At 43.3% G+C, this 16,641-nt stretch overlaps 1 protein-coding gene across 7 annotated transcripts in view; it reads right to left on the reverse strand.

The window, feature by feature from the left end:
- The window catches only part of TLE4 (TLE family member 4, transcriptional corepressor), a 121,059-nt gene that overhangs the window by 73,177 nt on the left and 31,241 nt on the right, over nt 1-16,641 (reverse strand). For 6 of the 7 annotated variants that reach the window (XM_073345091.2, XM_073345088.2, XM_073345087.2 and 3 more), the window contains exon 5: nt 11,099-11,161. The exons of the other annotated variant lie outside the window; for it this stretch is intronic. In XM_073345091.2, coding sequence (XP_073201192.1) covers nt 11,099-11,161 — 63 coding nt within the window. The remainder of the gene's footprint in view (nt 1-11,098; nt 11,162-16,641) is intronic. 7 annotated transcript variants of the gene reach the window in all.

Here is a 16,641-nt window from a genome sequence, read left to right on the forward strand (position 1 = left end):
CCTGTAACTCAGACAAGTATCATTTTTCCTTTTTCTATTTATCCCTGTGTCTTCTCATCACCCTCTCTTGTTGCTTCTACTGAGCTGTGTCTACACTACCCACCATCACACCACCACAGTAGTAACAACAGAGACCATACCATAAAAAGGGTACAGGCATTTCTACTACCATGTTAATTAACCCTGAACAGAGAAAGTCCAACATGGTGTAGTGGTAAAAATGCCTGTGCTCTATCTACTATGTCTCGCTCCCACCACCATGGGAGCTACACTAGTGGTAAAGAAAGAGTGAGAGATCCTCCAGAACAGACTAGTGTATACAAAAACTAATTCCATGCCATCCTCCACTTCAGCATTGGTAAACAGATGCATTTAATGAATCTAGAGCAAAACTCGCTGAACTCTTCACTCTGCAGAACCCAGCTGCTTTGTTCTGTTCTTGTGCGCTATGTGTTCAAAGGAGTTGCAGACCAGAATGTCAGAATTTAGGTAGTTTCACTATCCATGTCAGCTGTACAAAATGTACAATGGAAGAGAACAGTGCAAGAGATCGTAATCCTGAGCCAAAGGGCAGAGACGGATTTACAAGGAAGGTACAGCACACACTCTACAGAACGGGTAGACAAACTACTAGCAATCCATGCAGAATTTGCTAATATAAATGCCTAATACCAAGGTGGCAGAAGCAGGAGTGAAGCCCAGAGCCTATATTTGAAAATATTTATATATATATATATTATATATATATATATAGTATTCTAATATTGTTTAACAGTGTGATTAAAACTGTGATTACTAACAATAAATTTTTAATCGTTTGAAAGCCCTAGTTAAAATTAAGTCATATTATAACCTATTAATTTAAATTAAGTAGAAAAAAATATTAAGCAATACAGGTTTGTTGCCAAGTTTTAAAGAAAGTTAGCCAGTGACTTCCACCAGTCAGTGGTCTAAGCACCTCACACCAGAATTTGTTGATTTGCTAAACCAGCTTTTGACAGCAGTGGGCTCTTTTGCAAGTACAGAGAGAATATTCTCTTCAGTTCAGTTCAATGGCTAGTATATTCAAAGTTAAGAAACCAATTGGGAGCTGAAAAAGCAGGGAAGCTTGTTTTCCTCTTCCAATCTATGAATAAAATCTAGGTGTGAGAGGATGAGATCTACTAGTTCTAAAATATTATAGGCATGGGGACCAGAAACAATCTGTTCAATTCACTAACTATAGATAATACAGCTTTGTTAATCAGTTTTAAATGCAAAACAGGTTTTGATAAACCTTTTGATAAACTTATTTCCTTGTGCATACAGTAGTTTGAAAGTAGTTTTATTTAACAAAAATAAATTTAAAATACTGTTGTTGTGCATTTGTCATTGAATCTGAAGTTCCATCCAAATAGAGCTTGAAAAAAAAATCACAAGTAAAAAAAAGAGAGCCATCTAGTAAATAAGAAATGCAAAATTCACCATTTTCTAACACACAAAATGTAAAAATTAAAATTAAATAAATATAAATTAAGCTACATAAGTCCTTAAATAAATAAATATGTATAGATACAGCATAGCCTCCTGGTCAGGAAAAGCATATCAAATTTAGTGTAAAGGCTATATTTAGTTTCAAACCAATATTTTTAAATCAACCATTAAATTAACCATTTAACAACAATTTTAATTAACAAAAATCAACCTCTCTTTAGGGGAAAAAAAATCACTAAAAAGTACAAATGCAAAACAATTAAAATTGATTCTTTAAATCAAGGTTTCCTGCTTGCTCGTTTAAATCATAATTAAAATCAATTATTTAAGTCGCTTTGATTTAAATCATTCTATACTTCTACAATGCATCCTTATCAAGAAATCTGGTGATTTTTGCCAGAATCTCTTGCATCAAACTGAGTTACTGAAAACCACTGATTCCTTATGAAGCTTGCAAGAAATAAGGTAAATTAACCTGGCACTATTGTGAGGCAATAATGTTGTCATCAGTGCATATAACCACTGTATTTTGTTAATTTCCTCCCACAGGCACAATACTAAAGTGACTGGTCACATTTTTAAGCTACTATTCCACAATTATACTGTAAGCAAAGTGCATAAACAGCATAAGCATATTTCAGTTCTATATTAATCTAGACCAGCGGTTCTCAAACTGTGGGTGGCAACCCTATTTTAACAGGGTCGCCAGGGCTGGCTTAGACTTGCTGGGGCCCAGGGCCAAAGCCCAAACCCGAGGGCTTCAGCCCTGGGCAGTGGGGCTAAGGTTAGAGGCCCCTGTCTGGGGCTGAAGCCCGTAGGCTTTGGCCTTGGCTCCCCAGCCTGGGGAGGTGGGGCTTTGGCTTTGCACCCCCTGCCCTGGGGAGGCAGGGCTTGGGCAGGCTCAGGTTTCAGTCCTCCCTCCTGGGATCCTGTAGTAACTGTTGTTGTCAGAAGGGGGTCACGGTGCAATGAAGTTTGAGAACCCTTGATCTAGATCATGAAAAACAGGATTTCATTAAAACACTTTAAATAAAAAAAAAGACTGAGATTATAAACCAAATTAGTAAAACACTCAAAACCACTACATCTACGTGTGCCGATATAACATGATTTTAACAGATATTAGTATTAGGAAGGGGCTATGCAGTTTCTAGAATTTCACCACTTCAGCATAAAGGCCTAATTTTGTTCTGTCAGTGGCACTTTTAAGACAAAAAGAAAAGGAGTACTTGTGGCACCTTAGAGACTAACCAATTTATTTGAGCATGAGCTTTCGTGAGCTACAGCTCACTTCATCGGATGCATACCGTGGAAACTGCAGCAGACTTTATATACATACAGAGAATATGAAACAATACCTCCTCCCACCCCACTGTCCTGCTGGTAATAGCTTATCTAAAGTGATCATCAAGTTGGGCCATTTCCAGCACAAATCCAGGTTTTCTCACCCTCCACCCCCCCACACAAATTCACTCTCCTGCTGGTGATAGCCCATCCAAAGTGACAACTCTCTACACAATGTGCATGATAATCAAGTTGGGCCATTTCCTGCACAAATCCAGGTTCTCTCACCCCCTCACCCCTCTCCCAAAAACCACACGCACAAACTCACTATCCTGCTGGTAATAGCTCATCCAAAGTGACCACTCTCCCTACAATGTGCATGATAATCAAGGTGGGCCATTTCCAGCATAAGCTTTCGTGAGCTACAGCTATGCTCATATACATTTGTTAGTCTCTAAGGTGCCACAAGTACTCCTTTTCTTTTTGCGAATACAGACTAACACGGCTGCTACTCTGAAACCCGTCATTATGCAAGGCACTGAATTTAGCTGTATGGAGTTGAAATCTATCAACTTCATGAAAAACTCGTACAGAAAAGGAATGCATCCAATGAAGTGAGCTGTAGCTCACGAAAGCTTATGCTCAAATAAATTTGTTAGTCTCTAAGGAGCCACAAGTACTCCTTTACTTTTAAGGCAGATTTTTACACTCCTATTAGAAGCATTAAAATTATATATGCTTACACCTGCCCTCAAGCAAGACAAATTGGCACAGAGACTTTTTGGAAATGTTCCCTTTGCTCTTTGTAAATGCATGTAAAAAGGTGAAGTTCTGAATTTTTTTTGAACCTCTTCATTTCCTTTTAAGCCCGTAGAGCTTTGACACTATGGAACATGCACACATAAGAAGGTATACCACTTGATAAATGTGAGAGGATGAGACGTGAACAGGTGAAGAAACCATTATGGGCCAAGATTTTATAAAGCAGAGGCAATTAGCACAGACAAATATAGAAACCATAAAAGATTCTATTTGCAGACCTGAAAATGCTTAATTTTGGGCCCAATCTGAAGCCCAATGAAGTCTTTCCATTGATGTCAATGGGCTTAGGTACTTAATAGATAATACTGTATCCATAAAAGAAGTGGGGCAACGTTCTTTTGTAACTATATCCTTTGGATCAATTCAGCTGACTATCATCGACGTTCCTTGTAATGAGCATGATTGTGCTACTGCAGTTCAAGTGGGTGATTATTTCTCTAAAGGCTTGTCTACACTCAAAAGGTGCAGTGGCAGTGCTTCAGTAAAGATGCTACCTACACCGATGGACAATCCACCATAGCAAGAATCCCTCCCGTCAACATAGCACTGTCTACACTGGTAATCAGGTCAGTATAACTGCCCCGTTCAGAGTTGTGAATTTTCCACATCCCCAAGTGACAGAGTTATACCGATATAAGTTGCTTGTGAAGACAGCCTTCATCATGCATTGAAAAATTGTTCCCTACACCCAGGGCCTGGTCTACACTACAAAGTTAGGTCCATGTTAGCCACCGGGCATAGATCTAGTTACAACGCGTCTATACTTCATTGGTTTTCCATTGATATAAGCACCCTGTTTACAGCGACACAGTAACACCATAACCCCACGCAGTGCTGAGCCATGGTCGACATACTGAGGTCAGTGCAGCATGGATGTAGATGCTGTGTTACGAACATGGACACTCACAGTCCTCCAGCTGCTGTCCCACAGTGCCCTACACTGACTGCTTTGGTCACAACTGTGACCTCCATGGACCAGGAGTCATGGAGACCAGAAGGTCTCCCTGCCCTTCAAAACCCCACAAATTTTTTGCCTGCCTTTTCCTGTTTGTCCACCTTGGTAAGCAAACCTAGTAGCTCTCCCTTGTTGTGTGCAACTGCCCAGCTGACCATGCAAGCTACATGCTCCAGAAGAGCTCTGGCTTGGAGTAAACAGGAGATATTGGATCTCCTGGGCCGAAGAGAAGAGACTGTGCAAGCAAGAGAAGGGGTATGACAGGGACCATCAACAGTGCCACATGAAAGCAAAGAAACTGTACCAGGCATATCAGAAGTCCAAGGAGACCAACAGTCAATCAGGTGTTGAGGTGCAGACCTGCCGTTTTTACAAAGAGCTGCATACCATACATGACAGATGCCATCACCACCCCACAGACAATCACAGGTTCCTCTGAGGAACCTAAGCCCCAGTCCCGTGGCATGAACAGTGAGACTCAGGAAGAGATGGAGGAGGAAGATGGGGGAATATGCGACCAGAAGGTCCAGCTATGCTGCGAGCCAGGACCTGTTTGAGAGTCCACCACAGTCCAGTCAGTCCTGGCAGTCGAGCGTGATACAAGGAAAGAAACTCAGGTAAGTATATAATTATATTTCCCATTACAATGATGTACTGATGGCACCCCCCACTCAACAGGATACAGGTATTAACTTTTCATTAAATTTACTTGTACTTCAAGGGGTAGCGGTACAAAAAAAGTGAGGTAGCATTATCTCCTTTTCATTCCCCTGCGGCAAGGGGAGCCACGGGGATCGGTTTGTTTATGTACACAGAAACATCCTTTGACTCCTCCTCAGAGATCTCCACGAAACTTTAATGGAGGTACTCTGCAATCCTCTCCTAAAGGTTTGTAGGAATGGCAGACTTATTTCTTCCTCCAAAGTAGGATGCTTTCCCACACCATTCAGCAATAATTTTGGCAGGCACCTCTACAGAACACAAGCTAGCACGTTCAGGCCCGGCTGGCTTTGGGACACCAGCAGCAGTTATGCACTGTGCCTTTGGTCACGCTCAAGAGTGAGATATCAGCTAAGATTGCCACCATCTGAGGAAAACGGTGCCAGTATTCAGAGCCATTGCCCTATACTCAGTTTCTTGCAAGAAACTCCCTCCCTAGTTCCTTCATCTCTGGCAGGCCATACTCCCCACAACTGCTGCTGTGAATGACACCATGCACAAGCACTCTGAAGCAGAAGTATCAAGAGGCATGTCTTGTTTAAAACCTCAGGGGACCAAGGGAAGGGAGTTCTGAGTCTTAACTTTCCACTTTCTGTTGTGACTATACAGACAATGGTACCTCTGTGTGGTTTACCTGCAGCTGCTGCCATTACGGCCTTGAGGGGTTCCCCCTCTACACCCTTGGAATGCCTGAGCCAGATAAGGAGAAGAAAGAAGAAGAGGACTTAGAATGACATGTTCAGTGAGATCCTGAAAGCCAGTGCTGTATCAGACTATGAGCAAAGGGGCTGGAGGGTGAACCCTGCAGACAGCCTGGAGAAGGAAAGAGCAGACAAGAGGCAGGCCGAGGAGTCCCAGCAGGAAGAGAAGGAGATGCACCTCCCAGCAGGAAGAGAAGAACATAATGGAGCTTTTCTGGCAGCAAAGACAGATGCTACAGACTCTTATGGACCTACAGGTTCAACAATCATGGGCTTGCCTCCATTTGCAGTCCATGGAGAACTTCATTACAGCACCTCCCCACGCTCCCCCGAACATTTCACATGGCATCAAGGGCCACACCCCACCCCGGCCGCTCTACCCTGAGAGATATTAAGAACAATCACAGCTTCACATAGAGCGACCATGGCTTCCACAGGCCAATGTATGTGTAGGTAAAATGGACATGAATGTTCCTTCCCTTTGTTAAGTTCTAGTCCATTAATTTATTAAATTTTTAATGTATTTGCTTATAAATTGCATATACTTTTCTTTGCACTGATTTTGTTACAGAATAAAATTCTATTTGAAAAATAATTCATCTTTATTGCTTCACAACATTACCTGCAGAGTGCTTAGCAGTTTTGAAAGCACCCACTGTTACAGTGCGACAACTCACAGGATCAATGACAGTGTAAAGGACAGGGTAAAGCAAGCACTGCAAAATTAATAGGTGAATTGATAAAGTTATATTCATAAATATATACCAAGCACCATACAATTCCTAACAGGCCCCAAAACACCAGGGCCAACTAAAGCACAGTATTCCATAATGCATTACTTGGCTCACTGTTGAAGTGCTTATTCAAAGACACCCTGAGCCATACAACTTCACGACGAGCGCTTCTAATACCGCTCGTGGCTGGCTGTCCAAACGCAGCAGACAGCCACTCCACCTCTGCCTTCCACCCGGGTGGCAACTTCCCCAGCTTTGCTTCACTGATATTATGCAGGATGCAGCAGACAGCTATATAACCACTGGGATGTTTTTTTTCCACTCAGATCCAATCTTGTTAGCAAACAGCGCCAGTCCCCTTCAATCTACCAAAAGTGCATTCCACTGTCATTCTGCATCGGCTGAGCCAGCAGTTGAATCTTTCTTTGGTACTGCCAAGGTGGCCAGTGAAAGCTTCATGAGCCAGGGGAGCAAGAGATAGGCTGGATACTTGTGATAGGGTGCATGAACCCAACACTGGGGAAGTAAAGGTTAAGGAGCAGCTCTAGGTCCAGAAAATCCTGCCCAGCTGCCCCTGCTGGGCATGCTCACAGCGGAGACTGAGCTCAAAAGAGAGCAGTTTAGTTTGGTCTGAGTAATTGGAGCAGGAGGGAAGTTCTGTTTTGCAAGTTCCAGTCAGGAAGCCACCGAGGCCTCACGTGGTTGGGCCTGGTCCTCAATGCTAAGCTGCCACAGGCCTTTCAATCATGGAGATTGGCAACAATGAGCCATGGCTGTGAGAGGAAGACTCTTCGGAGCAGAGCAGAATGGACCCAGAGGTGAACCAGTGACACCAACAGAGTAACTGAGTAGAAAGTGGCCCAGGGAGCAGGCGTAGGGGCACCCACCCCCCTTAGGTTGCACGTTTCTGAATTACTGCCTCAATGGGCTCTGGGGTGGAGCAGGTGGTGGCCTGCTGGGAGCAGGGAGGGCCCAAGTTCCCCTAGCCCCAGATGCTTGATGTTCACCGCAAGGCAGTGCAGCCAGGACTGGCCCTGAACCCCACCCACCAACAGTCCCCCAGAATCACTATTGGAATTTCAACATCACCAATGGTAACCAGCTGCTTGGGGGAAAATAGTCCTTGCTTGGAGCTCTCTCAACAGTCCTGTATTTTTAAAGATGTGAGCGTCATGCATGTTCCTGACCAGCCAACATCAAAGTCGGTGAAGTGTCCCCAGTGATGCACCAATGCTTTCATCACCATAAAAAAGCCCTTTCTGGTCATGTAGTCTGTGGCAAGGTGCTCTGGTGCCAACATAGAATATGTGAGCCATCTCTTACCCCACCACAATTTGGGAACCCCATTGCTGCAAATCCATCCATTATGTCCTGCACATTACCAAGAGTCACATTCCTGCATACATGATTAATGCCCTGCACACTTGTATGACAAAGGTCTCCACAGTCAATTTTCCAACTCCAAAATTATTTCCCAGCGACTGGTAGCATTCTAGCAATGCAAATTTCCAAAGCTCAATCACCACTTGATTCTCCGCTGTCAATGAAGCTCTCATTTTGGTGTCCCTGAGCTGGAGGAATTTGGTGAGTTCGGCCCACAGATCCAAGAACGTGGCCTTGTGCATCTGAAAATTCTTCGGCCATGGCTCATATATCTCATGCCTGTATTACAAAGCAATCCCTCCAGTCAGTGCTTATTTGTCAGTGCCCAAAGCGGTGCTCCACCATCTGCAGCTGCTCTGTGAATTCCACTAACAACCTTGAATTGGTTCTCTCTATGTCCCACAGCAATCTGTCCTCCAAGAAATCATGTTCCTTGCTGATTTGGTTCCCCTTATGGCTCTGCAAATACCAGAGTATTGTGTGTCCTGTGCTTGCAACACTTATGACAGTCATGCAGTCTTTTGCATGCTCCATGCTTCTGTCAGAGATGGTGAGGGCTGTGTGGAGGAGGGCTGTGTGGGTTTGTGGGATTTTTTAAAAAAGGCACAAAAGACAACATTATGGAATCGAGACAGTTGTACACTGGGAAGTTGACCCCTTGCTCCCAGTCACTTCTGCAGGACTCATTTCTCCCTCACCATGCTCTGCCAAAGTTTCCACAGTGCACTGGAGGGTGGTGGGTTGCACACTGGGATATCTACTATGGTACACCACACTATGCACTCTTGGTGAGCAACCTCAGCATCAACAGAAAGAGCCAGGTATGCATGAGCACAACTAACTTTGGTGGCTTTGTGCTGACTTAATTTGTGTTGACCAAAGTTTGTGGTGCAGACATGGCCTAGAAAGTTGGTAGATAGTGTAGAGGACTATGGTTAAAGGTAAAAGTCATAGCACAACTCCCCAATTTCTTCTTATGCATCCCACACAGATTATTCTCCCTTCCTACAGAAAGAGGCAACAATGCATCCTTCATGATTCCGCCTCCCTCCAGTGCATCACTTAAAATGCATCAGTGCAAGCTTTCAGCAGATTGACTGTGGAGTAAGGTGAGCATGATATATGTGGAGCAGTGGGAGAGAAGAAATCTCTGTGTTGAACTGACTGGGTCACCACCACTTACACACAAACCCCAAAACCTTACCCCCTTTTTTCACATGAACACATAGAAAGGACCAAGCCTAAGATGAACAAAAGGGTGCAAAAACTCAAACATCACCAACAAACCATATTTTTTTCTAATTAATAAGTCCATTGTCCAAGTTTTCATTTTCTGTGTGTGGAAAGGGAGAACAGAGAAAGGTACAGCTGAACAATTCGGCTAATTTATGTATTAAAACAAGGATTTCTTTAGGACTTCAGTGGAAAGTTCTAAAACTGCAGCCATAGAAAATAAAGTAATAAAATAATAAATAATAAAAAATCAAGATCTCTGAATGTAGGACCACACTATTCCTACCTAAGGCAAAATGTCACTTCTGCATTTAGACCTGATTTTTTGCCCAGATCACAGCTATGCTTGCCAAATACTCTCCCCCACATGTCTTTTAAACTCTTGTCAGTTTAGTATTCATACAGCGAAGGGACCAATAGCACTGGCGTGAATCAGGAATAGGTACAGTGACTGCTTTCCAAAATAAAAACCAATACACCTTAATCCTATCTCACTACTGCAACCCTGTGTAACTCCTGAACAGAGCAATTTCCAAATGTGCAGTGTTTCTGTAGCATTAACAAATGAGTACAAGGATTAAACTAATTTTCATTTGTGACTCAAGGCAGGACTTGAATTCTGGCCCCCAGTGGCAGCAGAGAAAGGTTTGTGCACTAACTCACTACAACATTTAGTCTCATACACAACTTTATAGGCCAAAGGAGATAGTGGCAGCTTTTGGTCTATTTTCTCTCTCTCTCTCTCACACACACACACACACACACACACACGGCTGCATGAATCAAACGCACGACCTCCAGCAAGCAGAAGAATGAACAGCTCTCTTGAAAAGCAATGACACTTTGTGGAACAATTGAAAGGGTGGGAGAAAGAATCGTAGTACATTCTCAGACTGCAATACAATGCTTTGCAGCTGCACTACAAAGAAACACTGCTGTAAGCTTTGACTTCCAACCACTGATTTTACTGAAATGAATCCCTAAATTATACAGCATCAAGCCAGCCTACTTCCAACAGCCCCCCACGTCCAAATCCTGCCCCTGCACACACACACAAAAACAAACAACAAAAAAGTTTGTTTTTTTTAAAACCTCTGTACACTTGAATTCTCCTTTCATGAACCACACTTTCATTTTATCCCACACAAGCCAATGGTAGCAAGGTTCCCCCAGCCAGCACCAGACCCTTCCCTCAAGTTCCATGTGTCTCTCAGAAGGCATCCACAATGCACTCAAGCTCATGAAAATGAATCATAATTTTGAAAGCAGTGCTTACAGAGAGTTAATCTTCTGTGTATTTTCCTCAAACACACAGAAGACATAAGAGAGGAAGAATACGACAGACAAAAGCTTCATTAGTATGTTTACTATCTAGAGCATCATCATTTGATAGACCTACATACATTTCTGCCTACTTTTAATGCCCATTGTCAAGAATGTAGCACAAATCATGTATTTCTAGCAATTTTTCAATCTATCCTATTAGATGCCAGTTTGACAAAGTCATTATTCTGAGCAACACTGCATTGTACATGACAGCAAAATATTTTAAGTAACTAAATTTTGCTTAGCACATTAGAACGTGATCTATTACATTAATGCACTTAAATTATATTCTACTGAATTTTTAATAAGACATTGATGTTGGAACAGCACCTTGGAAAATGAAATACAGGCACCATGAGTTTTACAAAGCCAGAAAGGTCAATACAAAGCTCCACTTTTGTAACAACAACAACAACAACAACTGCAGAGCATCTTTTTAGGCCAGTACCTGCAAACAACTACCTTACCTCTTGGGATAAGAAGGGGATGACTTGCGCACATATAGCATTCAGCCTCTTGACAATTTCTGCCTGCACATAAGAAGAAGGAAGTTAGTGTATTCTATATTTCTCAAATGTTAATGTTATCGCATGAACAGCTAACATATCAAACAGCATCTATCAATGGTTTTGTCTAACCATGTTCTAACTGGACAAGTCAATAAGAATAAAAAAATAATTCAGTGACGCAATGCAACAACAGGTAATGGCTATTGTTAGTCATTTACAGCTCACATTTTTAAGAGTTTCCTCACAAAACAAGCTTTTTTGAGCTTCCATATGGTCCAAAGAGAATTTCATTTCCATTATAAAATCGGAAGGTGTTTCATGAAGTCTCCAGGAGGAGCAGCACACAAACCAACCATACTTTTTTCCAGCACTATTTTCAAACCTTAAAAAAAACTTCAAAATTATTGAATATTGACGATACATTTCATTCCCTCACAGAAAAAAGGACAATTTCATTCAAAGAATATGACAATAACTCAGTTGTAAGATGGGGGTAAATACATATAAAGAAAATTTCTGAACCAAAGACATACTGTCAGAACATTACAAACATCATATGCAACTTCACTGAAGATCATGTTAAGATACAGCTTAGACATTGCAATTTGAGATTCTGAAGTTAGAAAAGTAATTAAGTAATACTTAGATCTTTGAGAGCACTTTTCCTGGATTAAAACTAGAGTCATTTCACTGAAGTCAACTGATTCACTGGAATTACTCTGGATTTAGACCAGTGTAACTGTGATCAGAATCTGATTCTATATGATAGTTCCATAGAGATGGATTATTATATATATTTAATCCACACATCTTAACGTAGGTAGGGGAGATTATCACAGCAGTTACAATTACAGGGACTTTCTTAAAATAAATTCTACACAGGGTTAGTTCCTCATTACATAGGAGAGCAAAATGCTCTTTTTCTTGCAAAGTCATTACCAGAATGACAGAAACACTCATACTTGTGCAATTTTGGTTTCCTGCTTTCATCAGCAACCCTTTCAACCTTCTCACTATGCAATCTTTTAAATGACAAAAACCTTAAAAAAAATTATCTAACCAACAGATGATCATTACTAGTAAAGTATCTAGCATTCCATATAAAAATCTCTGTTAATGAAACATTATGGTTATAAAGCTAGGTCATCAGAAGTCGTGATATGCTACAGCCACGGGTTCATGTGAAATTTTAACTTTGGTCCCTTGTGCATATGACGACACTTTTCAACACTCACATACAACACATTTTCTGGTTATCTAGCAATACAGCCTTCCTTAAATGCAGTTCAGGAGCTTATACAGTTAACTACAAAGCTAATTTACCTCCAAATTTAACTGACCTATATATGCCTGCAATTTTTCACAGTAGTCTACAGTACATCTCTTAAGAAAATACAGTAGACTATGTTCTTTTCATCTAGGAAAAAGAAGATTGAGTTGTAGTTGCTAAAATTAATGTTGCTGGAGCATTTCCTAACTTGAAGGTTTAGCAACAATGCAACTATTTTTATACAGAATTTTCTAGGTTTATTAAAAAAGCAACAAGAAAAAGCTATCGGCACTGATCCTTCTGTTCTGCATTAGGCAGATCCCTGCATCCACGAGGGGCCCTATTGACTTCAACAAGGCTCCCCTGGGTCCCTCACAAAGCAACTTGCAGAACTCAGATCTTAATCTTCACTATTTCATAAATTCTCCCAACTTGTAAAATATCAGTAATTGTAACAGTTGAAAAAAATCCATGCATTTTAGGCCATCCACTGAATAAACGCAGAATATACCTTCCTCAGCTGCAAAGCTTCCTCTGGTGCACCTGAAATGTATGCAGAAGCCTTACCCAACTAACTCCTTTACAACTTGAGATTTACAGGTTCTGAGGACAAAGACTCAGGCGTAGGGTTGCCAGGCATCTGATTTTTGACCGGAACACCCAGTCAAAACGGGACTCTAGCGGCTCTGGTCAGCACCATTAAAAGTCCAGTCGGCAGCACAGCATGGCTAAGGCAAGCTCCCTGCCTGCCCTGGCTCCGCACAGCTCCCAGAAGTAGCCGGCATGTCCAGCTCCTAGGTGCACGGGCAGCCATGGGGGCTCCATGCGCTGCCTCCACCCCAAGCGCCGGCTCTGCAGCTCCCACTGGCTAGGAACTGTGGCCAATAGGATTGGTAGGGGTGGCGCCTGCAGGCGCAGGCAGCACGCAGAGGCGTCTGGCGCCCCTGTGCCTAGGAGCCGGACACGATGGCCGCTTCCGGGAGCCGCCTGAGGTAAGTGCCACCCAGCCATAGCCTGCATCCCTCACCCCCTCCTGCACCCCAACCCCCTGCCCCAGCCGAGCCCCCTCCTGCACCCCAAACCCCACCCCGGAGCCCACACCCCCAGCTGGAGCCCCCATCCTGTCCTTTAGCTCTGAGCCCCTCCCTCATCCCTAGCCCAACCCCAGAGCCCACACCCCCAACCAGAGTCCTCACCCGAGTGAGGGTTGGGGAGAGCAAGTGATGGCGGGAGAATGGATGGAGTGAGTGGGGGGCAGGGCCTCGCAGAAGGGGCAAGGCAGGGACGGGGCCTCAAGGAAGGGATGGGGCAAGGAGCATGGCAAGGGTGTTTAGTTTGGTGCAGTTAGGAAGTTGGCAACCCTACTCAGCCCATATATGCTTTCAGTCCCCTTCGTACCCCACAGATAAGTTAGTCAGTAGGGCTGCCAGGTGTCTGGTTTTCAACCAGAACACCCAGTCGAAAAGGGACCCTGGTGGCTCCGGTCAGCACTGTTGACCGGGCCAATAAAAGTCTGGCTGGCAGCGCAGGCAGGCTCCTAACCTGGCTCCCGGAAGCGGTGACATGTCCCTCTGGCTCCTAAGGGGTGGGGCAACCAATGGGAGATCCACACACTGCCCCAGCCCCAAGTGCTGGCTCCGCAGCTCCCACTGGCCAGGAACCGTAACCATTGTGAGCTGCGGGGTGGAGCCTGTGGACGGGGGCAGCACGCAGAGCCCCCGTTACTGCCCCTTGCCCTCGGAGCCTGAGGGACAAGTTGCCACTTCTGGGACCTGCCTGAGGTAAGCGCCGCCCAGAACCTGCACCCCTCAGCCCCTCAAACTCCTGCCCCAGCCCTGAGCCCCCTCGTGCACCCAAACCCCTCATCCCCATCTCCACCTCAGAGCCCACACCTGGAGCCTGCTCTCCCTCCCACACTCTAACCCCCTGCCCCAGCCCGAGCCCCCTCCTGCACGCCACACCCCCTCCCACATCCCAACCCTCTTCCCAGACTGGTAAAATGAGCAAGTAATGGAGGGAGGGGGATGGAGTGAGCAGGGCACCTCAGAGAGGGTGCAGGGCAGCAGGTGGGGTAAAAGGGTGTTTGGTTTTCTGAAAATTGGCAACCCTAATAGTCACATGTGCATTGAATAGTCTTCCTTAACTGCACTCTTTAAGAGTGAGCATAAACGTACATAAACTGCAGTGGAAAGGCTCACAGTCACAGATTTTTAAGCCAAGAAATTATCATTATGATCATCGAGTCTGACCTACCTAACATAGGCCATAGAATTTCACCAAGTGATTCCTGCATCGTGTCTCGAACTTTTTGCTGAACTGCCGCATAAATTTAGCCACATCAAAGACCATTTTACCTAGCCTACATAAAGGCACTTCTCCCCAGTTACAGTTATGTCCACGCTAAATTTCAACATTGAAGTACAGCTGTTTCAGCTATGGAACTGTTTAAAAACAGTTGCAAGAGGTTTTCCCCCCATGAGAAAAAGAATTTACACACACACACACACACCCTGACAAGCAGAGTCTGAGCTTGAGAAGCATCAGCCAGAAAAGTGTTTCTGGAAGGTCTGAGCAATTGTAAACAGGAGGTTAGAAGGTAAACCATTATGCAGGCCTTAAATATTAGTGGTCCCAGAATACTATGAAACTGCAGCACTTTAACGGTTGCTTCATACAGAAAAGTCAGGCTACCTGGACCTGTGGAGACAGCAGTCTGCTCCTGGATAAAGTATGAAAGAGTTGTATGGGAGAAGCGAAGAATTTTTAATGATGGCAAGACATCTCAACAGTATTCAACTCTTGGGAGGGAACAACAAGACGTGGAAGAAAATGAAAGAAAAAGCCCGCACTTAAGATTCAGATTTCTAGCCACAGGCTAACACTATTTTTTATTTTTGTAGTTTATTTACATGAACAACACAGAAGTTCCTTGTTAATATACATGATGCATATGCACTTTTAGGTCTAGTCAACCCCATCAGTACTGTTCTTCACTGAAAAGTTCCAATGACATTAGGAATTATGGTCATCTTAGGGAGGCAGATGATTGCACATCGTAGAGTATAAGTAGAACATAAGCAGTAATAAATACTACAAAGCTTTCCAAGACATTGGTGTGTGAAGAGGTGAGAGGATCCTCTGATAAAGAACAAAGCAGAAGTACTGGTGCTTTGAGTATGGCGTTCCACTAGGCAGGTTACTAGATGGGTCCTTCTCTCTGAAGTTATGTTGCTTAGAACTTTTAGCAGCCTCCAACAAATGATCTGCAACAAGACAGGCTTGCTTAATGATAGTATTCTTCATTCATGAAGGCCTGACAGTGGAGGCAAGATGTGACTGAAACATGGTCTGCGTTATTGCTGAAGACTACAAGCCAGGAAGGAGGTGGGCACAGTTATAAAGCATTGTGGAGTTGTAGCAAAGCCAAAAAGGACATTCAAATTTCTGCATTCTGGATCCACCAGGTATTCAATCTGTGTCTCTCTTTCAGAGAGAAAAAAATATACTGAACCATTACTTTCCATGGATTAATCCACCATATTTCTGTGTGGCCTTGCAATGATGCCAGGCAGCCATGCTGAACCAATCTTCAGAAAGTTATTTAAGGTGGCCCTTGATGTTCTTTGGATACATTCTGAAAGCCTCTGTCAAGTCACTGAGCTACCATGGGCAAAGGTACATATTGGTGATAAGCACTGTTTCCATTTTGGACTTGAAGGGTGTGGAAGAGAAGAGAAAGACATATCAAGTTTGTTACCTGAACTAGGACGGACATCTTTGCATTAAAGGATGCTTATGTATTTGAGTTTTGGGCTGTCACATATGTTTTCAAAGAAAAGGCTTTAGTTTCATGGTTTAGAATAAGAGTAAATATCAAAACTATTAGGAAAAAATTACAGCTAATACATCCTTGGTTAACAAAAATCAGGCTGCTCATTGCTGTTTGGTTATTACTTAGCACCTATAAAAATATATCTATAGTGTACACTGATAAATATCCACAGTTTATCCACTACTTTCTTATACCTAGACTATTGTGAACTTCTTAACTTCAAGACCCTGATCCCAGGAATATTCCACACAGGATTGGACCGTTGGCATTAATACTCAAGTGCCACCAAATTATTTTGGCAAGATCTTTACTCCGCTTAGACCAAGAAAGGCAAAGAAAGGCTCATTTTACAAATGGATGAACAGAATGGTTTTGGATCCTGACTAGAGCTAGTTTAAG

Source organism: Lepidochelys kempii, chromosome 5 (genome assembly GCF_965140285.1).
Source record: "Lepidochelys kempii isolate rLepKem1 chromosome 5, rLepKem1.hap1, whole genome shotgun sequence".
Taxonomy (NCBI): domain Eukaryota; kingdom Metazoa; phylum Chordata; order Testudines; family Cheloniidae; genus Lepidochelys; species Lepidochelys kempii.